Source organism: Hippoglossus stenolepis, chromosome 5 (assembly GCF_022539355.2).
Source record: "Hippoglossus stenolepis isolate QCI-W04-F060 chromosome 5, HSTE1.2, whole genome shotgun sequence".
In the NCBI taxonomy this organism is placed as follows: domain Eukaryota; kingdom Metazoa; phylum Chordata; class Actinopteri; order Pleuronectiformes; family Pleuronectidae; genus Hippoglossus; species Hippoglossus stenolepis.
In genome coordinates, this window is record NC_061487.1 from 25,337,450 (window position 1) to 25,363,301 (window position 25,852).

Genomic DNA, 25,852 nt, shown 5'->3' on the forward strand with positions numbered 1-25,852 from the left:
ACACCCAGCACGGAGAAGCACCAGAAATTGGTTTTTACTCCTTATTATCCAAACGTTAATCTATCATCCCTCTCTTCATCCTTCACTTCTCCATTTTTTTCGATGAAGACAAAACACGCCTCTTCTTCACTTCCTGTCCCCTGCCTCTCCACCTCCATCCATCAGTTCTCCCTCTAACCCACCATCCCTCCATCCTTACCTCCACCCAGTTTCCATCCACCTCGTGGAAGAGAACACAGAAGGGGTCGGACTTGGAGGCTACATCTCGGTCCAGCAGGCTGGCGGCGGTGACGGACAGCTCCACCCGGGTGACGCAGCGCTGGGGCCCGACACTGAGCGTCTGGCCCTCGGTGGCCGAGCCGAGAGTGTAGGCCATGATCGGAACTCACAACTAATCACCCTGAAAGAAAAATACAAACAGAAGAATAACTGAAGTAGAAATAAGTAGAACTAAGTGTTAAACACACCCACTCACATCCCACACTGACTCTTTCTTGGCTGAACACGAGCTCCTGAAAGCTTCCAATGATAAACATGATGAACAGTTGGACTGTTGATCAATGGTGGTGGTTGAAAGTACAGTGTTAAAACTAGAGCCCAGTGACAGGCCCCTTAATTTAATTAAGCTGCACAAATTTCACTGGAGCGGAACTACAAGAAGATTATATTATCTTATCATATCTTATCTTGTCTTTCACAGACGAGGCAGAAAAGATTTGTATATATATTTTACATTGAAAAAACATAAATTCTAGATTAAAGTTTAACATATTTGGTTGTATTTGTGTTTTTTTCTTAATTCTTTGTAATAAGGTTTTTGGTTAAACTGTAAAATATGAATCCTCAATTACATTTTTTGAAGGATAAAAAATATAAGTAACAACAAATAAATAATAATCAATAAATCAGAATTACAATACAGCACATGTGGATTTACAGCCCTCAGCAGATGAAGGAAATAACCAATGAGACACACAAGTAGAAAACACACACACACACACACACACACACACACACACACACACACACACACACACACACACACACACACACACACACACACACACACACACACACAGATCAAAGCGATGACAGAACCTCCAAAATCATGACACCTCAATCATTGAGTGCAAGACGTGAAGAGAAAACACACAAATTGTTTCTTTGTGCGTCTGTAATTTGTAACATTTGCTTCTCTGTACATCACATTTGAAACAATTTTCAACGAGCGTTAAGGACAAATAAAGGTTTTGTTCTCATGCTAAAACGATGCTGTCTGTTGCTAAGATACTAATGTGTCCTAACCAGCGTGCTCCCCCCCCGCCCTGCTCCTGTGATGTCACGCTGGTAGTTCGGTGGTGCACTGAAAATACCAGTGCAATATTTTCATTCAATTACCCAGCCATTCACTGGACAGCCTGTTTTGACTGACTGAAATCTTCTTAATCGCTCACTCATTCATCCGCTCACTGGACTCATTGACTCACTGTGTTTAACAGATTAGACAAACAACAGACAGAGGATTCAGCAGAGGTCTGAATGATCAGGAAAAGACATGATGGAGGATCCTGGACATGAAGAGGCAGTGCAGAGAAAAAATGAAATGATATATATATATATATATATATATAAGATGAGCCAATGAAAATGAAAAGAAACAAAACATTAACAGACAAGAATCAGACATGATGTCGCGATGCATTGGGGAACTGTTACAGGACTTACAACACAAACAATGATTGTTATACCAGGGCCGGGCACAAAGCAATATCAATAATTATCACGATATCATTTTCATCAATAGCAAAAGCACAAAGGTTCAATATACAGTATATTGATAGATTAATAATGAATTGTGTGGTAAAACACATGATTGATCTGATTTGTGAAATGTTATTTTGTCCATGAAGAGTTTAAAACCACAACAATCACTCAAAGAACAACAATTTACTGTGATAATTATCGTCATCGACTGGAAGAACCTTCACTTATTTACAGGCTCCTTCGCCAAATCAGAGCCGATGAACGTAGAAAAACAAAGTGATGATATTCCAGTGTTAATGTTAACGCTGTTGACACCATCAGCTGCTTTAAACAGTCGCAAGAGTGTGTGATGGTACTGACCGCTGCTGCTGCACATCCACACCTGAGTCCTGAGTGTGTGTGTGTGTGTGTGTGTGTGTGTGTGTGTGTGTGTGTGTGTGTGTGTGTGTGTGTGTGTGTGTGTGTGTGTGTGTGAACTCAATGCAGACAGTCATTAAGTGTAATTACACGTCCTGGTGCCACACTGGTGCCCAGACAGACTGTAAACAGCAATCAATCACACGACTTCAATTCAACGTGACACTGATAAAAAAAAATGATCAAACTCAATGTTCGACACACAAACACGATGTTCACGAGGGAAACAAGGAGCTAACTCAGCACGTCCTCCCAGACCCCAGGATCAGGATCTGCTCCCACCTGTGGATCGAACTACCTGAGGTCGGCTGAAACTGTCAGATCATTCAAATCAGGACTGGAAACAAGGTGGTTTGCTGCAGCTGTCGCATTAAAATCACTAACTTAACTATCGATTGTCTCTTTTTGACCATTTTCCTACTTCTTTGATGCATTTTACTGCCTTTACCTGTTTCAATTCACTGCTCGGCTGCTGTATCTGTCTGTTGAATAACCCTGTGCATGAACGGTGCCACACAGACACACGTGCCTCGAGTGGGCTGATTGTATTTACATGTTGTTTGTGTTTTTAATTCATTTACACAGACGTGGACCTTTGTGTTTGCAAAGAAGTTTAATTGAATCGAGTCCACATTTAACAATAAAAATCAATTTATAGTATTTTGATGCATTTTACTCTCTTGTACTGTTTCAATTCAAGGCTTTGCTGCCATTTTAATTTGATTAGTCTATTGAATTATCTTGTATGATTGTATTTACATGTTTTTTTATACAGATGTGGATATTTGTTTCTGCAATAAAGTTGTATTCAATAGATTTATAGCTTTTAATTTGTAACAATTTATTGTCTTTTTTCACCATTTTTCTGTCTCTGAAATACATTTTACTCTCTTATACTGTTTTAATTCAAGGCTTGAATGGAGCTGTACAGATACACGTTCCTTCACTGGGCTGCTAATGGTTGTATTTACATGTTTGATTGTATTTTATCTAATTTCATACAGATGCGGATCATTTGTTTCTGCAATAAAGTTGAATTGAATGGAGCAAACAGCTGTTGCCAGATGTTTGAGCATCTTCTCTGTGTCACAAACATCAAACTCACACACAGATCAGTGGTTAACAAATCTCCATTAATCAGTATCTCCCAGTTTCATCTGCACAGATCCACGTTGAACACGCTGAAGGTGTGAAAACTCACCTCTGATATCAAAGCAACTTCTCTCTTCAGTTTCAAAGGATGAACAACTGGGAATGAAAATCTCTTTCTTCTGTCTTCTTCTATGAGGGAGTGAAAAGTGCAGCAGCCATGTTCGCCGGAGGGAGACACAGTGTCGCGGGTGTGATTCCTCCTCAGCCCGGATTCACACTGTGCCTCAGAGCCGCTGCAGCTCCGACAGCAGACAAGCTAACGGTGCTGGCCCCGCACCGGAAGTACCGTGAGCGGGCCTGCAAAATAAAAGCGTCGGCAGCAAACCAGTTCCGCCTTGGTACGTTTATTCCAACATCTGTCTCACAGTGTTTGTATTTTTAATTCACAGTCTGGTGTTTTTTATTACTCTTCACCATTTGTTTTCTTGTGCTCTATAAATGAAGTTATTATTATATTATTACCATCAAGGGTGTAATGGTTTTTCTTTTTAATTATGAACAGTATATTTTGTATACTTCTGCTCTTTGTACTGAACTGTCTTTATCACTTTTTAGCACATTGCACTAACATTAACACAGCTGGAAACACACCAAGTACATTTACTACAGTGTACTTTCTTTGGTAATTTAATGTTTTTCCTACAAAATTCTCTGTTATATTTATTCTGTGAGTTTTTTACTTGCACTTTATTTGGGTATTCATTTTTTTGGGTATTCTAAATATAATATAATATATAACACATCATTATTCTAATATTTAATATATTTCTTCTTTATTTATTTAAATATTAATTATTCAGTTACTCACTTGGTTATTTTTATTTTTTTGCTACTACATATACATATCTCTGTGTGTGTGTGTAACTTCTACACCACTCTAATTCTCAACTTAAAGATTCAAATATTTATTATATTTATTCTACTAATTATTTAACAGCCACAGTTATAACCAATGTCAAACAAGAATATTTAATTTGAACAATTAGCTCATTGTAATAATGTTCATGCACGTGTAACATGTCATGAAGTGCCTCAGGTTCAGGGTGTTTCATTTAAAAAAAATTATATAATTCAGATTCTATATAATTATATAATGGCTGTGAATATTATTCACTAAAATATTAAAAGGAATTAAGATTAAATTCTGAAACATCAGGATTATTTTGGGTTTGTGTGTTTTGTCTTGTTCATTTAGCAGAAACAACTTCACTATATCTGTACCACCAGTCTTCACCACGAGGGGGCGCCAGGCCAACATAAATGAATGAGAGTCCCGTTTGGCCAGTGTTCATCACCAGCTGTCACGTGAGCTGCTCTCCACGCACACAGAGAGGAAACCATACGGAAATGAAAAAGACAAATAAACAGACTATTTAAATAAAGACGAAAACCCATAGTCGTCCTTTTGTTTATTTTCAAGTCAGTGCAAGTCAGAATGAATGAATGGTCAAGAAAAGAGGCAATTTTTTCACATGAGAAATTAAAAACTCAACCTGAGCAGAAACATTTACAGCAAAACAACTTTAAACAGATCAGCTACTTCACGACATCTCGTCTGTATTAGTTTAAATCCAGAGACGATAATTGACCCGAATGAAGCGAAGAAGCTGGACAACAACACACAGGAATGGGAAATTAAATAAGGTTCAGCAGTTTCCACTTAAGAGATCAGAAGTGAGACCGAATCTTACTGTTGTTTAAACATAGTTCTCCTGATTCAATCACATAATCTACAATTGAATAAATAAAAAGAAACAATTAATTTCCATGGAACAGATAGGCAGAAATATGCAATATAAATATGTACGTTGTCCAGAGACCACAACCTAAAAGGAGGATCAGAGAGGGGATCCTCCATCGTCGTCACTGTGAGTTATTGTGTTTTTTCACCAATGTGGCCTCCGAGTCATAGTAAACAGCATCACAGTGCAAAGTGACTCAGAGTCCCAGAGTCTGCCGCCATAAATACACATTATATACACTCATTATTTCATCTGTATTTTCTCACAGCAGTGTTAGAAATCAAGGAATCTAGCTTCACAGCAGTGTGACACAAACGCTCCCCGAGTTTGTATGTTTGAACTCCCTATTCTGACACTAGGGGGCAGAGTGTTTGGCATCAGGACCTCGAGGCTCTGGAATGAACTGCCTGAGGAAATGAGGAGTCTTCTTTTAAATCTGAGCTAAAAACATACTTTTTTTCTGAAAGCGTATTCCTAACTTGAAGTGCCTTTGGTCTTTCATCTCTATTATTATTATTATTATAACCGTTATTATTTACGTACTTCCTTAAGAAGTTGTTGTCTTGTTTAAAAGTGCCCTATAACTGACGATGTGATTTCACTGCTGTGGAACTAGAGGCTGGTTAGTGCATCGGCAAACATTTTAAATTTCAACTCTTTCTCAAAGACATTCAGTGGAATATTCCCCAGATCAACTCTCAAGAAAAAATGTACAGCTCAGAGAAAAACTAAAAGGGAATCATTTCATGTACTCTAGTGCATAAACCACATAGTGGTGTTTTAAACATTCACGCTGGTACAACACCAGTAGCTGCCGTCATTGGATACAGAACTGACCCGGGCTCAGTACGCTTTGAAATTGGACACGGAGACCTGAACGATTTTCTGTATGAGCATAGTTTGTGTTTTCTTAGGAATACTCTGCAGGGAAAACACATTTTAACTACATTTGTTGCAGTAACACTACTTTTTAAAGCTCCTCCTGAGAACCACTTCCTTCAAGTTAGGTGGAAGAGAAATTCAGCCTCTTGTCCTTCACAATCAGCCTCTGAGCTTCTCCGGAGGACACGTCGTTCCTCCACAGCCTGAACGAGACAACAGAACATTTGATATTTATTTCTAAATTCTCTATATAACTGATTGGAAGTAAATAACAGGGACCAGATTCACATTTTCCAGAGTTCATGTCTAACACATCTCATGAGAGGACATTTACCTGATGAGCTGCAGAGCCGGACACGACTGCAAGGCTTTAACCAAAGACTCCACTCCAACAACACTCACACGGTTGGACTCCAGACTGAGACACAAACATGAACATGCATATTTTGTTACTTCCATGTATTAGTGTGAGGGCCAAGGACCTCAACTATATCTGAACTAGCTCTAACACATTTCATTAATTGCAACAGAAACCTAAACATGTTGTAAACAGGCTGAATACACCCACATGAAATCTTCCTCACAGTGAGAGAAATAGAGAAATAGTGAAAAATGAAAGACTTGAAACTAGATATTTTTGCAAAAACCAGCATTGTTGGTGTGTCTTTGTAAACTCACTCTATTCTGGTCAGATTCTGACAGGAGGGTAAAACTCTGGCGAGCTCCAGCACCACGTCATCACCACATTTATTCCATCCCAGACTAAACAGAGAGGGAGAAAGTTAGTAGAATTTTTTAATCGGCCCTTTGTAGACGACTTTAATAACACGAGACTCACTGTTCACACAGAATAACCATGAAGGTGAATCATGGACATACATGGGACTCATCTAACATCCATCTATTTTTTCATACTTTAAAAAAAACTTTCATATTCATCTACCCCCCCTTTTAAAATTTGATCTTGTTTGAATACTTTCCTCAATTTACTCATATTCCTCTTTGCATCTTGGATAAAACCTTCTCTTAATTGTCCTTTTCTTATTTTGAATAATCAGCTCAATACTTAAAAAAACCCAATAAAAGAGTCACAAAAAGTAAAAAGACTTCCTGTTTACCTTTGGATCAGGTCTGACAAATGTAATGTTTAACATGTTGAATAACTCAATCTGCTGACATGTAGGTGAAATGTTTTCAGGCTCAGCCGCGCCGAGGAGCATAAACACTTCCATAAGCACTTTTCTGTCATGTGTGAAGCCACAGACGAGAGAAAATTGTATTCACATCAAAGTTCATTGAAATTGGTGCAAAATTCTGCTTTAACATGACACTTAAAGTTTTTAATTAGCAAGAGATTATGGATTTGAAAATGTGTACTTCTGCTCCCACACGTTTTAGAACATGAGCTATCTGTGAGTTTTGAAGATTTAATTTATAGTATAACTTTAATCTTACCCAACATCCTGTATGAGTGGACAGTGAGCCAGACCTGCAGCTACAGCACAAAGCTCAGACGTCCCAACAGAAGTCAAACTGAGAAACAAGAGAGAAACAATCAGCGAATCTATTCCATCATTAATGTTGTGAGGAGCTGATGAGTCTTACTGAATCCTGGTGAGGTTCTTCATGCTCTTCATCGCTTCAGACAGATTCACCAACCCTTCATTTCCAATACAGTTTTCTGAAATACTAGAAAAGACACGTACGGGCAGAGAGAAGAGGAACGTCAGGACAACTATGACTAATATGATAAATATCAATTAGAAAGAATTTAAATGTGTGTGACTTACTCCAGCACTGTGATGTGCGTCAGCGATGGTAGAACAATAGCCATTCTGGCAGCAGTGAGGTCACCAAGGTGGTTGCTACTCAGACTGGACGACAGCACAGAGACACGTTTTAATTCTTTAACGCTTGAAAGATTTTTCATGGGTTTTCTTCTCTTCAACCAAAACACATCTGAGAAAATTGATAAGAGTATAATAAAATAAAATATTAGAATAAAAGTGGTTTGATATGTGAGACGTGTCACTTCATGTTCTTACTAGAGCTCCTCCAGATGACAACAGCTGCTCAGAGCCTCCAGCAGCTTGTCTCCTGATTGGTCGCTGATGAGGTTCTTTGACAGACTGAAGGATGGACACACAATTAAAATTAATTAAAAATGAAACATGTAGTTTGAGGTTTTTCTCTGAAAGTCTTGGTAGTTCCCACTAAGAGGGAATTTGATGGGACATTTGGGCATGCTGCTGTATTCTTTGACACCACTGGGTGGTGCCAAAGTCAAAAATGTTCGCCCAATAACTTTAAGCCATGGATCAATTCACAGCCGAGTCTCCCTCTGCTGCTCATACGAGAGAATACAGGTGTCAGGCACTTCTGCATTGGCTTCACTTTCTGCACCCGGAGTATATTTTTAAATACAGTCTATGATTTCCTTCCATCTCGCCCCCACATTTGTCTCCCATCGCCCCGGCCGGTCGAGGCCCCTCCCCCACCCACAGTCTGGCTCTGCTGGTGGTTTCTAACTGTTAAAGGGGAGTTTCTCCTCTGCACTGTTGCCCAGTGGGGGAACTGTTGTAAGGTCCTGACCTCACTATGTAAAATGTCTGCAGATAACACGTGAAGTAAATCATTGTTTTGAATACACTGACTGAGCCACGAGACCTTCTGGAATGCTCCAGTCTAACAGGAAGAACCTGCTGACGAAGGGGAACAGCTGGTCCCCGAGCTATGATTTATAGGTGCAGCAAAACTCTTCTCTAATGCTTTACACACTGAAGGATATGGTGATTGATTGGTTTCATAGGGGGGGGGATATAATATCAGGTTTTGTCTCCACTTCATGAAGAGTTCACATCAGACACAAGACAGTTTGTTAAAGATCTAAGAAACTACAACTGGACCAAGGCTCTGTTGGTCGTTGAGGAAATTAAAATAACGATCTGCAGATTTATAATAGTGACGTGTATATGTGCACACAGGAGCAGGTCATTCACCTCCTTGTATTTGTATTTATGTCTTTATAGTTCATGAACATGTGGCAGCTGTGATTGCCCAGTAGTTTGAAAATACAGTATTTGTGCTCTGTTAGCCACACCCTCTCGAGGCATCACTAGAGCCCAGGATGTCGTCTAAACAGAACAGGAAGGCTTAAATATGTATGAATTGTATATGACTAAATGAAGAGCTGGGTCTTGGGAGGAAATAAATACATGTGACTTTATTTCCCACCTGATCCTCCTGAGCTGCGTCCAGAGAGGAAGGAGTCTGATCAGCTGTTCGACTCTATCAGACATCCTCCAGCCGTCCAACCTGAAACCACCAGAGATCACACATCGCTGAGGAACAGTTTTCTGACAAACTTCAAACTGGTTCATCACATTGAAAATCTCACTCTATCTCCTCCATTAGTGTCAGTTCTTCCAGAGCAGCTAGAAGATCCAACACACTGTTCTGTTCTGATGGTTCCCCCACTGCAGCAACCTTATTGAGCCTGTCACACACACACACACACACACACACACACACACACACACACACACACACACACACACACACACACACACACACACACACGTACACAGACAAAAAATAGAAACAAATAAAAGCAAAATTAAATAAAATCCACAATGAACAAGGACAAATTTAAAACTAAACAAAATCTAATCAATTCCTCAAATATAAAAATACAACTTATCTACTTGCAAAACTTACTAAAACTAAACGAAAATCAAGAACTAAAGAAAATTTCAAAACTACGATTGTTTGATTCTGCAAACAATTCTATTTAATTCTATTTGTATAGAGCAAAATCCATATAGACATTATCTCAAGGATCTTAACATAGAAGGTCAAGACTTTAAAATTATAGAGAAACAACAGTTCCCCCTATGAGCGACTGTGGTTGAGAAAAAAAGTCCTCATCTACTGGAAGAAACCTCCAGTGGGAGACATCTGTCTCGACCGGCTGGTGATTAACGGGGGAGAGAGGAGAGATGGGAGAGATGGGAGGAAAAGAGGGGAGAGAGGGAGGGGGGGACAAGCAGTCAGGGGCTCAGTCAAACTGTTTGTTTCTGCATAGCCAACATGTGAGGAGGATTTAAACTTACATCCATGCAAACATGATCTCTAATAAAGCCCCGTCCAAACCACCCGGGCATTTTGTCCTGTGATCTTACAGGTCATCAGCCAACGTGACTTTGCAGCCAAACACTACGAGCACCCAGGGGATGTTAGATTTCGTGGGGGGGAGTGAATCACAATGTCAGATCCTATAAATTTACTAAGAGGAGCAGGCGGCGCTCACGCCACGCTGGTATGACAATGTGGACGATGAAGCCACAGCTTTGGCAGGGACCCTGTGAGGAAACTCATTTCATAAATAGACCAGATTATCCAAGTAGTTTGAATATGATGTGTCAGCAGTTAAGTGATGGCTGAAAATGAAAGGCCTGAGATAACAGGCTCACATCACTGGATTAAATAAATACCAACAACTAAGTAAGTAAGTGGCAACATCTTACTGGGTCTCCAAAATGACTTTGGGATTATGAATCTATTTTTATAAAAATGAATTGTCCACAGTTAAATCTTTATATACAACTGTAGTAATGCTGACAGCTTTTCGGAGGTTTGTCCAGCGCCATCTTGATTTTTTGAAACCATACCAAGTAACCATATATTTGGAGGAGAAGGGGGTGGAGCCTAACTGAGAGCTCAAGGACACTGTACACCCACCTACACCTGCGACCTGCACCCATTGGTTGGTACTAGCTGTCAATCACATGGTATCCACGCCCCAATACATACACTGTTTTATGGTCTATTTGACACTAAATGGGACTTTAATGTATAAGAAGGAGACTTAAAACTAGTGATCGAGACATAAACTCCATAGGAAAATGTTTACTGACGTTATACATCAAGTGAGAAGTAGAGTAATTTTCTCATAGACTTCTAAGGGAACTGACTTATTTTTGCGTTCAGTGGTGTCGCCCTCTGCTGGTCATTCGAGAGAATACAGGTTTGAGGCACTTCCACATTGGCTTCACTTTCTGGAACCAGAGTCAACGTCCATGTTTAAAGTTTTGTATATATCAAGTTGTTCTTACTTGAGACTGCGTATAGAGTGGATCTTCTTTAGTACTTGTGCCAGACACGCCCTGCTGTTTTCATCCAGGCGCACCGAGTCCAGACTTCAGTTAAACACAGAGAGAACATTATAGAAAGTAACCTCAGACATTTTCTACATGATCCTTGATATGTACGAGTGTCTTACCAAAGACCTTCCAGACTGACACACTGCCCCAGTGCTTTGACGAGCTGCAGCCCCGCAGCCGCGGACCACGAGCAATCAGACAGACTAGAGACGACAAGTCAAACGGTGACGTTATCACGTGCTCGAGCAATGTGTGAGATAACTAAAACACAGTTTGTACAGTAAACAGAAGATGATCTTTTTCCATGTTGACCATGAACTAAAGTTACAAACAGTTTACAACACTGTCTGGATTTCAATGCTTACTTGAGCAATCGTAAACGGGGGAGTATCCTGGTCATCGTCTGAGCTGCTGTGTCACTAATCACATGACCTGACAGACTGAGAGAAACACAGAGGAGGACAATGATCATGTTGCACAGGAAGTGATGCAGAAAAATAAGGAACCATAAATAGTAAAATGTGAATAAATAAATAATGAATAAAAAAATTAATTTGTGTCAATATAAAGAAATATTAAATATTGCAATTATGTGAATATGAACAATAGTTGACAATAAGTCAGTGAAGTACAAAACAAAGGCTTCACACTTAAATAGAAGAGAAACTTAGTGTTTTATATTAATAATTCTTTCAGTTGATATATTCAGTAAAAAGCAGAGAGAGGTAAAGACAAATATAGATTTCATAACACTTTCCCAGGAACACATTTCTCTGTGCATTTAGAAATAGATTTGGATACATGTCTTTGTGCCTGTTAGATGGTTTGAGAAATGACTTTAAACAAATAATTCCCTGACTACCTTCAAAATAACGTATGTCTTAAAACGTTTATTACATTTCTTTCTCCATTACCTCAAACAGAGCTGAGTCTTTTTAAATCTGTTTTTGTAGTGAATACTCTGAGCTCCTCTATACTACCCATGATGCACTCTGTGGAAAATAATAATAATGTGTAATATGAACAGAGCAGCGCTACTGAATTAGACTCTGTCCAATACACCAGACACGTTATAATATATGATTGTGTGCGTGTTGCTCACTTGAGGCACTGAACAGTTGTAGCGTGCAGCAAAGCCTCCGAGAGATTCTCAACCACAGTCTTACACGTCTCCTTGGAAACAACACTGTTAAAGACGAGAGCAGATGCTTCAAACGTCAGGACTTTAAAACTAGGAATTTGTAAAATATAGTCCACTGCGACAGAAAACCTTCGAACCTGAGGGAGGTGAGTTTCGGCAGCGAGGGCAGAACAGAGCAGAGAGACTCCACTCCCTCTGCATCCAGGCTGTTGTGGGAAAAACTGAAAATAACAAGAACACAACAAAAAAATCGTTTCTTCCATGAGCACGTCTCCATTTTGCATTCGGCCATGTGCATAATTCAAACACACAAAACAGTGAACTAACTCCAGCTCTGTGAGTAAAGGGCACCTCTGGATGATGCTCCTCAGAGGAGACAGCTGATGTCCCTCAACTGCACAGTCTGCAAGGCTGAGGGGGAGAAGAGAGAGGAACACCTGATCTTAACATCCTCACAACTGATGTGACAACAACATATGAGCTGTTGGTCTTTTTCCTGCTGTCATCTGCTGTGTAGAATAATAATGTGTGGCTTCTTTTTTTTTATTCCTGAAAGTAATTTCCAGGGTTTTAAAGTGAAGACATGAGCCTCCATGTAATGTTTGTTGTAAAGAGGACACAGTCTGAAGAACATCAACTTAATGTTTATTTCAACGAGGCAAGTTAACTTTATTATAGATTACTTTAATCAATTTAAGATATAAATGTCACGTTTTATAAAAGGATCATATTTTCTCTTCAGCCACTGATGGAGTTAAACCAGTGAAGTCGCGAAAAAAGCAGCTGGACTACAAAGTGACAGCAGATTCATATTTCACACTTTATTTATAAGTTTATAGTTAATGTGTATTTCAGTTACAGCTTTATAATGTGTTATTTATAACGTGTTACCTGACTGAAGTCGGTCCTGTGGATTTCATCAGAAACAGGTGCAGTGTGGTCTGGTGCACCCTGAAGAAAAATTTAGTTATTAATCACAAACACACATATTCTACACACTGATTTGGAAAATTCCACAGTGACTTTGAATATTAGTCGAGAGTGTTTAGTCTCTGGACGAGCGTTTCTCACCTGATTGTCTGAATGTGTTTTTTGAGCTCCAGACAGCGACAAACCAAACTAACGGCTTTTTCAGCTCTGATCCAACACTCGTCAAAACTGACAAGAAAAGAGAAAATGTATACAAATATAAATATAAATATAACTCAGCAGTTGAACAACAATTAATTCAGCTGTTTGATCAGGAACAATTTGGGACTAATTTTGAAAACTTCTAAAACAGGACAAAGTGCTTGAGTGTGATATTTGACAGAGTTTATGCTGTAGCCGAAACAAGAGACCTGCAGCGCTCTGAGCATTTATACTTATGTTTGAGATTACACTGTCAAAAAACACTAGTTGTCAGTGTGTACTATACTTATTCAGTATATATTTAAGGTATAATACTTAGTTGTGACTTTAAATGTGATAGTTCTCTGTCTCACCTGATGCTGCATCCTCTCTGACCGACGTTCAACTCTCTCACAAAGTCTTCAATCCCCTCAGGCTGCAGTGAATTGTTCTTGAACCTGCAGATCAGCCACAGACGAATCATTACTAACTGTTAGAGGATCTTCTCTGACATGTCTGGTGATAAATCTTCTATGAGCTCAGTACTCACATAAAAATTATAAACTTTTTGTATTTTCGAGAAAAAATAAAGACGGTCTTGACTTTCAGATTAAAACCTTGTTTAAAATGCTAATTCCTCAGAAGTAATATCACTTTAACCCTTTTTTTATTCACCCACTGGGTATTGAGTGAGTTTCATAAGATCATGTAGTGTCTTTACTTTTCACTGAATTTTCTTATAACAATCTGTATATCAAGTTATGCTTCAACATAAATCGAACAATGAAAAAGAAGATTATGCCATTTGTAGTATAAAAAGCAAAAAAAGCAACTAAAATGTTTATAAAAAAATATGATCTATATCTGTTTTCCGAACTTCGTGAAAAGCTCTAGTTACAGATAAAATCTTTCGTACGACGGGAGCTACAGAAATAATCTAAACATGGAAATGTTACGTACTCCAGTTTGGTCAGACGAGGACATTGAGACACAATCTCTGCTAATCTGTGCAGATGTTCACGTTCCAAACCGCCGTCCCTGACACTGGTGGAGAAGCAGAGAAGACGGAGGGAACAAACAGAGAAAGTATGAACTGTCCAGTGAATTTAAAAGCACTTCTAAGACGACAGAGGAAGGAGAACTATTGCTGTTGGTTAAGAAACAGAAGGTTTCCTAACTGAGCATTAAAACAGTATCTGAACTGAATTCTCACTCACTGTATATTCTGGTCTTACCTCAGAGTTTTTTCACAACCTCCGTATTGTCTGAACCAGATAAGACACCTCTCCTCTGCCCCCAGACTTCCAGTGGACATCACAGGGATTTCACACACACACACAGGGATGAGAATTAGCATATATTTTACTCTTTTCTTCACACATGCAACAGTTGATTTTTCCTTCTTGGTTCATTTATTTCTACGCTGCACATGCTCACCTGACTTCCACAGCAGCGACGTCACCACAGGTACAAAGTGACCCGGCCACATCCAGCAGTCCCTGCTGGGTCAGGCTGTTGTTGCTCAGACTGTGGATGAACCAGTTACATTTACTGCCAAAGACTTTTCCACTATAAACCAGATACTGAAGCTGAAGTTTGCTGTTAATTCCAATACTGTGGTTAAAGAGTAAAGGATAAAGAATAACAATATATTTAAAAAGTGATTAATATGAAAAAATAGAAGACATTTTCTCACGTCACGGTATAAAGGCACAGATGTAAATACTTAAAAATGAAAACACTTTTTCTTCTGACATCTCACATCTGTTTAAAAGATGCATGCTCCATTAAATAGTCCATTATGTGGTATTATTTTTTAGTATTCCACTTGACCGACCTTCGTGTGGTGTGAAATAAAGTAAATTATTGGTAACAGGGATTATTTGAACTTCAATACTTCAAACAAACCGTTCACTAATGCCGTACTTCTGACTGTGAAATGTTAAAAACTTAAATATTTTGTATCTTACTTGACAAAGCTGTTGATTTTAAGCTTCGGGAGAGAATCAACGAAACACCTCACTCCTTCATCCCTCAGTTGGTTACTCGATAAACTGCAGTGAGAAGAAAAAGGTTGTTATCGTTCAAACCGACAGTTCAGTGAAGGCTGGTTTCATGTATGTAAGAGTGTGTGAGGGTCATACTCCAGGTCCGACAGCTGAGGAACCCGCTGCAGGATCTTAAACAGCTGCTCCACGTTGTCGCTGGACAGGTTAAAATTAGTTAACCTGTGGAAATCAGTGAATCAGACAGACAGATTAATGTCTCAGTAAGTCACAGCCAGATGTGAAATCTTGTTTCTTTTGTCACACAGCGAAGAGTAAAAAGCTCTTAGGGAACCAGGTGTTCTTCAAATTGACAAATCATAACCTGATAATCAATTACTGATAATTATGTGCAATAAAATCATTTTCTATGACTCTCAGTGGTTGACAGCTCTTAAACACTGTATATTCTTCCAGTTTAACACAAAAAAAGTTAGCAGCACATACTTTTCTAAATAAATACACAGGGGGAGAATGTGAGAAGCTAAATATGATATAACTGCGAGGTCTGAAAAACAAACACTCACTAAGCTTTTTAAATTATCAGTAGACAAAAACATGTTGGTGTTTACAGACCTGCAGCTGACTTGCTCTGCCTTCACTCTGTCAAAATGGACGAAGCTTTCACTCTGAGGCCTGAGGAAGAGTCACAGCAGGAACCTAATTATAATAAATCCTCCTCATGATTGTACCCACAACTGCAGGGAACGAACACTTTGACTTTCAAATGTGTTATGTTCACATTAGGGTCACACCTGAGCTCTAAAGCTGTGACGCGTGGAATGTCCATCAAACAACGGACCATGATCACCGCCCCGGCTGCTGAGGTGATGCTGTAGCTGACACTGGGTGAAGAGAGGATGGGGTTGATAAAAATTAAGGTGATCACGTAACTGATGAGAGGATGTAATATCTTTATTCAATATCTGTTGGGGATTTTAGGTTTATCATGATAACAAAATAAACTGGACAAACTAATAGATATTTACTCTCACACACAAAACCATCCACCCTAGTTAGAGCATCTTCTTTGTGTGTGTGTCTCACTTGAGTCTCTGCAGCGACGCCATCTTTGGTAGAACCTTGAGCAGATTCTTGATCGCCCCGTCGTTCAGCGAACAGTGACACAAACTGACACGACAGAGATGTTAACGTCGACATGTCAGGTAACGACAAAGACATAATAACACGTGAATAAACAAGTATTACACTCACTCTAACTTGAGGGAGGAGCCACACTGGATCAGTCTCCTGCACAGTGTGGTCACATCAGAGGGCCGGAGGCTGCTGTTCCTTATACTTCACAATAAAAGACGATCACTTTTCTGTATTTTGACTCCTAAGTAATGACTACTGAAGAATATAGGGCTGCAATTAACAATTAATTGTATTATCATTTAATCTGCTGATTATTTTCATGATCAATGAATTGATCAATAAAATATGACATAATGGGAAACACACATAACAGCATCCAGGAATCCACAGGTGTCTTCAAACGTTTTCTTTTTGTTCAACTAATTTTACAAAAGCTCAAACAAATTATTAAATAATTCATTATTATTAATAAAAAAATAATTTCACAGACCAAGAAGTTCAACAAATCTTACATCTGAGAGCCTATACCAGCAAATTTTGTGGTTTTCTATATTAAAAAATGATTGCCAATTAATTTAATGTTGATGGACTAATCCACGAATACCTAGATAAATAATGACCTTAGCTAAATTTGTGTTTTTTACACCAACTCTTTATCAGCTGACTTTACCTGAACATCTTGAGCTGCTGTTCGTCATCACTGAAAAATAAGACAAGCACAGAAACCGACTATAAACACACAAATACAACTATATTCAGAATTGTGTGGGTTTTCATGAATGAAGCTTTTCTACCTTTGGTCAGAGCAGAACTTCAGGATCAACTGCTCCCTCCCCCCATCGCTGTAAAACCAACAGGACAACATCACTCTGCACCATAACACCATTGACCTCTGTACAAATATATGCACATCTGTATTTATTATTATTCATAAACAGACATATATGTTTAAATGGTGTTGACAGGTGCTCACTCTGCTGCTGCTCTAATAGAAACTTTAAATACCTGAAGTGTAAAACAATAAGTACCTGATGTGGATTTCTGTTAAGTTGTTCCTGGAGCACAAAGCATCAGCCAACATCACCACACCCTCCATGCTGACGCTGTTGTTACTGGCACTGAAAAACACACACGAACACGATGAGCCAGGTGAAAGGACAGTTTTATGTCAACATGAGAGATTTATACTGAATAATGCCCCCGGGTTAAATCTAGCACATTTTCTTGGAATCTATTTGATGAGAAAATAAGAGTCCAGCCTCCTCCAGCATACGAAGACTAGATCAACTCATCTTCAATAATTGTTTGTAGCATTTTGGTTTGGAAATCTTGTTATATATTTGTGCGCAAGCCTTACTTGATTTCCTGGATGTTGCTAAGACGAGGCAGGACATCCAGCAGCTTCCTCAGACCTGTGTTTCCCAAACAGTTACTGGACAAACTGAAAAATGCAAAATGGGGAGTTAATGTCAGAAGAGAGAGATAAGAACGAAATACACAACAAAACAAGAGAAACACGAAAATAACCTGGTGATGCAGAAAGTATAAACTCAATATATAAAGACACTCTGTCATTATAATTTACAGACATGTATAAAATTGGCCGTAGAGACACATTGATTACAGCTAATTTACAGATAAAGAAAAAGAGGTAGTTGAGTGAAGTGTAAACTGAATGACAACAGTGATGCTGGTTTAAAATCAATGGGGAAATGATGAGCTTCCTGTGTTGTGGAGTTTTGAAGTGTGAAGTGTGTGTGAATGCAGGTTTGTCAAGAACAATCTGATATACACATCATGATATATATTTAAATTCATACAAGCCCTAAATAAACGTCAAGGCAGAATAAAGCAAATACAGATGTGTACACAACGTCTTCAGTTTTCAACAAGTCTACCACGTAAATTCTAGTGGTTCTGTTCCTTCTGTGTTGATGGAGGAATGTTTAATGTTGCCACAGAACATGAGAGGTATCGACTATCTGAGGTCTAAGATTTGCACACACATGTGTCCGTGTGAGAACTTCTATGTCTTTTTTTATGTGTCTTACTCCAGCTCAGTGAGATCACAGGACTTCCCCAAACTCCTCCACACTCTGGTCAGATCCGTGGGAAGCAGACCACAGCAGCTGAGGCTGACAGAGGCAACAAAAAGACAGGAAATACTGTAATAATGTTCTAGCATTTCAAAGAATAAATGAAAATAACTTCATACATACCAGAGTGTTTTAGTGTTTGCAGGCTTTTTGCTCCCTCCAGAGAAAACTATAGACACCGGAACAGGATCTGGATCAGACTGAAGTCTTAAAAATGAAGAAACATCAGGGTTAATTTGTGTTTCTGTGTTTCCACCTTCAGCAATTTAAACAGACAATGTGCTGGTTGCTTCTGCACAGAAGTCACGAGTGTTGCAACAGAATGACATCGTGAAGTTGTTCTCTTGTGGGAACTCTGTGTACTTTAGAAACCACAACCTTCATGCTTTGAGGTGAGTGTTTGTACCTGATGTGAAGCTCGACCACAGCAGGCCAGTGAGACAGCAGAGCAGTCAGAACCACCAAGTCCACCACCGAAGAGCAGCTGCCGTTGAGACTGAGAAACAACAAACCATCATCAACAAACTGCTGAGCACTGTTTTGTGTATTTGCCTTTCCTCAACCACAAAGAACGTAAGTGTATTGAAAGCATTTGGGATCATTTTGGATGTATAATCAAATTTAGCAAAGTGTTATATTGCATAAGAAACACCATAACAAACGCTATATGCAGCTTTATGTCAGTATCATATCATATCTTACATGATCTCGTTGGCGACATTAAACTTTGGCAAACACTTAGCCAGTATCTTTAGAATTTCCACATTCCACTGGCCTCCAGACAAACTATGACACAAACACAGAATTTAAATGGCATTTGATTTTCGTAAAAATTCAAAATACATATGATAAGAAACTGTGTCGTACTAATTTGTGAAGATCAAAAATAAAACTGTAAATTGCTAACTGGCTACTTTTATTGTATTTATTTATGCATTACTTTGTCTCATTCTGTTGGATCATTGATAGCGAGGGTTTCATAAATCTGGAAAGATGTATTTACAGTTACTTACTCCAGGACAGACAGAGCAGGACAACAAGCCAATGAATTGGCAACTTTCTGCATCTCAGGCTTGTTCCATTTCTGGTTCAACAAGCTGGAAAAAACAAAAAAATAAATAATAATAATGATAATAATAATAATGTCATCAACTATCTGCACAGAAACTAAACCATTTAATTTGATCAAATAAAATAGTAGTAATACAGCAGTAGTACTGAGGTGTCAAGGGTACATGCACTTTGCCAACAAACATAATCAAAGTTCAAAGAGGGAGTAAAGTTCTCCAAGGAAACTGGATCCACACCAAAGTTTTGGAAAGTAGTCAAAATGTGATACGAGTGTTATTGTATCTTACCGGACTGTTGCTTCAGTCTTTTTATGGCTGTAAGTGAATGAAGGAAATGCATAAGACGAATTTCAGTGAGGTCAGCATTTGTTTTATAGATTTATTAGTTTTATCAGACCATAAAAACTCACCCCTCCATATCTGAGGTTTGTGAGAAAGTTACTTTCACTTCTTTCTTCGCACTGCAAAAGGGCAAAAAAAAACGTTGTATAGGTAAAGGATGTAAGTTACAGCCTCAGTGATACATCATACAAACTTATAAAGATACCTGTAGCTGTGTGTGTGTGTGTGTGTGTGTGTGTGTGTGTGTGTGTGTGTGTGTGTAGTCATACTCTGCGTGAACCTGCTGGATGTTCAAACACGAAGACATTTTCCCAACGAGATAGTCCACAGTTTTCAGGGAGCTTTTGTTACGACTCAGCCTGTAAGTTGCACAAATCCACACGTTAACCTCAACACAATACAGCTGCCCTGAAAGACAACGATCTTTGAGATACTGCATTATAGTGGTTAAAAGTAGCTCATCAGAAGTAGGGACTTACGTGACAGACACCAGTTTTGGTAGTTTGGTAAAGATGTCAGCCACGTGTTTGATCCCTTCGTCTTTCAGGTTGTTGTCACTGAAACTTTTACCAAAAAACAACAAAAGCTTTGTATCAATGGTGTGTGTTTAAATCTGTTATTTACTTTAGTGGTGAAATTAATGTTTTACATGAAAGATAGAAAATATACTTGATTTCAGAGATGTCTGGACACTTCTGCAGAGCAGAAGCCAAACGAGCTGCTCCTGTGGAAGTCAGACTGGAACCACAAAACCTTGACGAGATATCGGTCAATTACTACTAATAATAAAACTAATAAACTGATGAAAAATGTTTTATTCATACAGAACTTTTAACTAAACTACTTCACATGGTTGAACAAGATTTAAAAATATTTCAGGACTACAATTAATTACAAAGGTAACATGTTAAAAGACACCCAATAATAACATAAGAAGCAATTAATAGTAATACGACATGCTGGGAATAAAACAGTGTGGTAAGTGGGAGGAGTTCGGGGGCTGCCTTTACTTTATTCATCTACTTGGTTGTAATCCCCCTAAATATTTATCATATATGGGAAATGAGCAATTAATAACAATTAATACTCTGCAAATTGTCTGCTTCCACTGTAACTTGTTCTTCTAAAACACCACAATTTACCCTGAATTTAAACTACTTAAACGACAGACTGTAAATATTAAAATGAATTAATTTAAAGAAATATCCTATATCATGGAATACTATTACGATATTGAAAAGCTAAATATTAGTGTGTGTGTAAATAATCCTTACAGTTGAGCTAAGGTTGCGACAAAACAGGAACAGATCTTACTCTAGTTTCCTCAGGGTTGTGAATTCAGGCAGAATGGACGACAACTTCTCTGCAAACCTATCGCCATATTTGCGCCTGCGAAAACTGAAGTTGCACAAGAAGTTAAAAATAGCACGCATGACACAGAATGACACAGGTCTTCACATGGGACTGGAAGCATGATATGTTGATTTGTAAGCAACACTGTCTGTTGAAGATCACCTGATATATCACCAGATACATGTGTTGTGTGCTTGTTGGTTAAGACAGGGCCCTGCACAGGACTCAGTAGGACAGTAACGTCTCACCCCTGACCCACGTGACACCGACACTGAGACCACTTGCACAAAGACCCTGAGAGCTGGCAGCTGCTGAGCTAATAGTGTCCTATTCACCGATCGCCTTCCTGTGGACAGAGTCCCACGTCCAGCACATAGCTTTGCATGTTGCTGTTTAATGTGACCACCGTCTTGTGTATTTTACACTTAGAATCTGTTTATGTATTTTGGCAGTGTAGTGTGTGCTCCGGCCAGTTTCACTTCAGCTGCCTCCTGCATTTATTGCTTTATGTGTTGATTCTCTTTGGAGTTGGTCTGATAAAACATAACTTAAAGGACCCAGCTGCTGTCTTTCTGGTCTCGCTGTCGGTCTATTTGTCGTGTGGAGGCTCGGCCGACCTCAGTGTCACAGCAGCACCGGATAGTTTGACAGTTTGCAGGACAGGTGGCAAATCAGCTGTGGAATGTCGGGGGCAAAGAAGCAGATCTTTCCCGAGCCTCTGTGCAAGTGTTCCCTCAGCAAAGTCTAAACGCAGGTTTTCAGATTCTTGACAGCCTAACACCATCCACTTCAAATGCTTCTTTAATTGCACTAAACCTTTGAACATAAAAATAGAATAGTTCCCCTCCCTCACATCCACTGAGTATTTTAACTGTACACTCATCTTGGTATTTTGCCCTTGCACTTTAAAGGACTGACTGACTGACGCACGTATATCTCCACCAATGATGAATATCATAGAAAGGGATCCTGAGTTCATTTCAAATAACAGACACAGTCATAAAGAAATTCTATTTGATTTTGATTCAGAAAGTCAGTCGTTAGGGCCCACCTACCTGAGGTGGTGAATGAACTGACACCTTGGCAGGACATCTAAACACTCCGGCTCCATTGAGCACGATCCAAAGTCCAGACCAATACCTCTATCACCTACTGAGTTAACTACAAATGCCAGAGCATCAATATCCTTCGGTAACAGCTGGATGTTGCGCAGCTCCAGAGTGAATCTTGTACCCACAACCTCTTTGGCCAGTTTGTGTTCCTGGCTCTCCTGGACGCACTGGCATAGCTCCAGTATCTGGGAATATGTCAAATGAAATGATCGCTGTCAAAATGGGCAGAAAGAGGAAAGGGTAGCCTGAAATTGCCAGAACACTAATATGATGATGCTACCTTGGGTCCAGTCAGGGTGTTGCTGAGGCACAGGTTCTTCAGGAGTTTCAGAACAAGGGCTTGTCGTGTTTGGACCCAACTTTGTGCTCCTGCTGGATCAGAAGCCCTGGCTAACTGAACTAAGGCCTGAGTGCAGTGTCGGGAAGCCAGGCCACACACGTATAGGTGCAGAGAGTCAGTGAAGACTGTCCTCTGCTCTGACCGGGTCGTCCAACGAGTTTTCAGACTGAATCTGAGAGAGCAATGAGGCATAAAGTCAATGTTTTCATCAGTTTAAGATTAAGGTTTACACCTACATGATATTACTGTGGAAAAGACCGTTTCTAGCTTCTCCAGCCATATGAAAATAATCCACATGATGCGTTGATGAGTTTGGCCTAAAGAATCAAACCAGTGACACTTTTTACACATTATAAGGGGTTTTGGGCTTTGTTGGATATTGTGAATGAGTCAAAGTTGGTGGTTTAGACTGAGGGAATTTTGTGTTTAGCGTTAAGATTTTTAATTCATTTAATTCAACATGTGACTTGGGAAGGGTTCTAACTAGTGGTGCCCTTCACCGATGGTTTCGAAGTGCGAGCGAGCGTATCGCGCCAGGAAACAGACTGAAAAATGATTTTAAAGGATATAAATGATCAAATATGCATCCCATACTTTGTATTCCCCTTCTGTTGTCCTGGAGTTTTAATTTTCCCAATCACATAATTAAATGTCCCCCTCTGCCCATCCACTACAGCCACACAAGCAGTCATATAGATAAAAAGAGAGAGGGGGGGGGCTAAAGGCTTGCTTGGAGAATGCGTCATTTACCCCCGACACCCGACATTGAACGGGTTACATACAACAACAAGCGGAGAATCGCGGGCTGACCGGCGCGGAGAAATGCGGGTCCGGTGTGCACATGCGCAACAGGTACTACATACAAACAGCAGAGACAATGTCGGCAGCGTCGGCTGTGTGGGATTTCTTCACTGTCTCAGAGAAAGATCGCCGTTTAGCAATTTGCAAGACATGTTCAGCCGACATTTCAAGAGGGGGTAATACCACCAAGGATTTCAACATGGCATCTAAAGTTACACTTGTCACTTTTTCTGTTTTTCATATTATTCAAGTAATAAACAAATATCGGTATCGGCATCGGCTATCGGCTAGATTGTTGTTTTAAATATCGGTATCGGCCAAGAATTTCCATATCGGTGCATCCCTAGTTCTAACAGTCTCTGGAACACAACACACGCTAAAGTCTTTCTAGGGAGCCCCACAGTATTCTAAGCAATATTAGACAGAGAGAAGAAGGGAGACTGGTATTTATACTGGAGGCCGACAGGACGGCTTTTACTGGTTGACACTGGATACCTCGTGCTGCATCACACTCACATCTCAATTTCACTACAACCTCCCATACTTCCAAAGCCCCCCCTCCCCTACAGGAAATCCCCTGCTGATCTCCTTTAAGGGAGAAGGGTAATTCACGTCTCAGTGTACTCAACTTACACATCTTACATTGCTTCCATGTGAAATGTATTCCTGGAATACAGCGTGACTTTATATGGTCAAAATCTATTACACCCCCTCTGCTGGTGTTAATGCCCTGATCGTCCAAAAATGTCACAGCACACACGCAGATTGAGTTGCCATTTTGAAATTTGGTTAAGACACTCTTGAAATGGTTTTGTGTTTTTTTTTACTATTCACTTGTTATTGATAGGGTCATATTTCAAGTTTAAGCTACGAGGGTCTATTTTTATTATCGGAGAAAAGGCTCATGTAAGCAGCGCAGCGACACGGTGTTAATTACCTGACCTGATTTGAATTCCTTGTCCATTTGAGGCTTTGTGACCAGCAAAGATCGAACAGCACAAAGATGTAACACAAGTGCAAACAGACCTCATTCAGGGGAGGGAAAGGAAAAATGAGTCATACATGTAATTCAAAATCAGTTTGAACCAGGTCTGTTTGAACGGAAATGGACATAAATTATATAATAATGTTTTACTGATTGTGTAAATTTACATGTATTCCCAATAATTCCCAAAGGACTTTTTATTGTGGTTTGTTTGTTTGTTTATTAGGTTTTTGGAGGAATATGGGATCTGAATAAACGCGTGGATCCGGGAATCTTTTTCCCCTTTCGTTCACATGGAGGGAGGCGGAGTTGTAACTGACTGAACACACATCAGGCACAGTGCAGGTCATTGGTCACTAAAATAGAGCCCAGACCTTCACTACAAGAGGGACGGCTTGAAAGCTCCTTGGAGGAAGACTCACAGGGTCTTTCTCCATTTGTCTTCCTTGAATTCATTTCCTCACCTTTTCATGAGCTGCTTGTCACTGACATCGTTACTGGTCATGATCCTGAGTGCAGCCAAAAATTCCTGTATTGTCAGATGAATGAAACAGTAGGCAGGCGTCCCGTTGTCAAGTCCGAGCTCCACCTTCCAGGAAGACAGCGACCACCCAGTTATTTATTGTGATGTGTGCTCTGTGAAGATGGACTTGAAGAAAGTTACGATCTAATCTTTGTCTTTATTGTTCATCAGTCACGTTAAAGTAAATGTAGAACTGGCCACAGGCTGAAAGTAAAGTTCTTTGGGTTAATACAGATCTTTTGCGTATTTAAGTGTTATAAGATGTGTCCACAGGCTTCGATATTAATGCTACAGCCTCATGCAGATATTCCACATTGCTACTAAACTATTTGGCCATGGTAGAGTAATTAAACTCTTTGAATGTTAAACAAAACAAAGTGTTCGAAATTCCTTGTTTTGACACAAACCAAGTCATAAAACAAACACGGTACACTATAAGCCAAACACACTTCAGTTCGTCCTTCAACAAGAACGATCAGCCTCTCATTTCGCAGGAAACTCTGCAGCACAAGCACAAAATGAATGAAGATTATGAGTCTGACCTGTGAGAGGAGCCCGGTCCTGATGGCAAAATCCAAAACATTGTGAGGAACATCTTCTTTCAAGAAGAGGATCTTGCTCTCCTCTAAACCTCTCCAGGCCAATCGACTTAGCTCACATAACTCTGATCGATACTGACCCAGAGCGGATAGCCGACGGACAGTTCTGCACAAAGAC

At 39.6% G+C, this 25,852-nt stretch overlaps 2 protein-coding genes across 2 annotated transcripts in view; both read right to left on the reverse strand.

The window, feature by feature from the left end:
* The window catches only part of cpne2 (copine II), a 28,865-nt gene extending 25,294 nt beyond the window's left edge, over positions 1-3,571 (reverse strand). The window contains exons 1-2 of the mRNA XM_035157671.2: positions 3,383-3,571; positions 200-400 (exon numbers count right to left, since the gene is read on the reverse strand). Coding sequence (XP_035013562.1) covers positions 200-376 — 177 coding nt within the window. The 5' untranslated portion in view covers positions 377-400; positions 3,383-3,571. The remainder of the gene's footprint in view (positions 1-199; positions 401-3,382) is intronic.
* A 1,132-nt stretch (positions 3,572-4,703) lies between these two features.
* nlrc5 (NLR family, CARD domain containing 5) overlaps positions 4,704-25,852 on the reverse strand; it is a 28,444-nt gene continuing 7,295 nt past the window's right edge. The window contains exons 9-54 of the mRNA XM_035156038.2: positions 25,678-25,840; positions 25,077-25,201; positions 22,767-22,998; positions 22,430-22,671; positions 21,336-21,419; positions 20,691-20,774; positions 20,501-20,584; positions 20,291-20,380; positions 20,090-20,140; positions 19,968-19,994; positions 19,623-19,706; positions 19,312-19,395; positions 19,016-19,105; positions 18,733-18,816; positions 18,565-18,648; positions 17,871-17,954; positions 17,542-17,631; positions 17,308-17,355; positions 17,184-17,213; positions 16,631-16,714; positions 16,463-16,546; positions 16,171-16,260; positions 15,992-16,051; positions 15,515-15,598; positions 15,341-15,424; positions 14,808-14,897; positions 14,606-14,671; positions 14,331-14,414; positions 13,745-13,828; positions 13,332-13,418; positions 13,152-13,211; positions 12,588-12,671; positions 12,398-12,481; positions 12,222-12,305; positions 11,485-11,559; positions 11,239-11,322; positions 11,072-11,155; positions 9,355-9,453; positions 9,192-9,272; positions 8,003-8,086; positions 7,748-7,831; positions 7,563-7,646; positions 7,413-7,490; positions 6,636-6,719; positions 6,292-6,375; positions 4,704-6,160 (exon numbers count right to left, since the gene is read on the reverse strand). Of these exons, the coding sequence (XP_035011929.1) occupies positions 6,079-6,160; positions 6,292-6,375; positions 6,636-6,719; positions 7,413-7,490; positions 7,563-7,646; positions 7,748-7,831; positions 8,003-8,086; positions 9,192-9,272; positions 9,355-9,453; positions 11,072-11,155; positions 11,239-11,322; positions 11,485-11,559; positions 12,222-12,305; positions 12,398-12,481; positions 12,588-12,671; positions 13,152-13,211; positions 13,332-13,418; positions 13,745-13,828; positions 14,331-14,414; positions 14,606-14,671; positions 14,808-14,897; positions 15,341-15,424; positions 15,515-15,598; positions 15,992-16,051; positions 16,171-16,260; positions 16,463-16,546; positions 16,631-16,714; positions 17,184-17,213; positions 17,308-17,355; positions 17,542-17,631; positions 17,871-17,954; positions 18,565-18,648; positions 18,733-18,816; positions 19,016-19,105; positions 19,312-19,395; positions 19,623-19,706; positions 19,968-19,994; positions 20,090-20,140; positions 20,291-20,380; positions 20,501-20,584; positions 20,691-20,774; positions 21,336-21,419; positions 22,430-22,671; positions 22,767-22,998; positions 25,077-25,201; positions 25,678-25,840 (4,072 nt within the window). The 3' untranslated portion in view covers positions 4,704-6,078. The remainder of the gene's footprint in view (positions 6,161-6,291; positions 6,376-6,635; positions 6,720-7,412; positions 7,491-7,562; positions 7,647-7,747; positions 7,832-8,002; positions 8,087-9,191; positions 9,273-9,354; positions 9,454-11,071; positions 11,156-11,238; positions 11,323-11,484; positions 11,560-12,221; positions 12,306-12,397; positions 12,482-12,587; positions 12,672-13,151; positions 13,212-13,331; positions 13,419-13,744; positions 13,829-14,330; positions 14,415-14,605; positions 14,672-14,807; positions 14,898-15,340; positions 15,425-15,514; positions 15,599-15,991; positions 16,052-16,170; positions 16,261-16,462; positions 16,547-16,630; positions 16,715-17,183; positions 17,214-17,307; positions 17,356-17,541; positions 17,632-17,870; positions 17,955-18,564; positions 18,649-18,732; positions 18,817-19,015; positions 19,106-19,311; positions 19,396-19,622; positions 19,707-19,967; positions 19,995-20,089; positions 20,141-20,290; positions 20,381-20,500; positions 20,585-20,690; positions 20,775-21,335; positions 21,420-22,429; positions 22,672-22,766; positions 22,999-25,076; positions 25,202-25,677; positions 25,841-25,852) is intronic.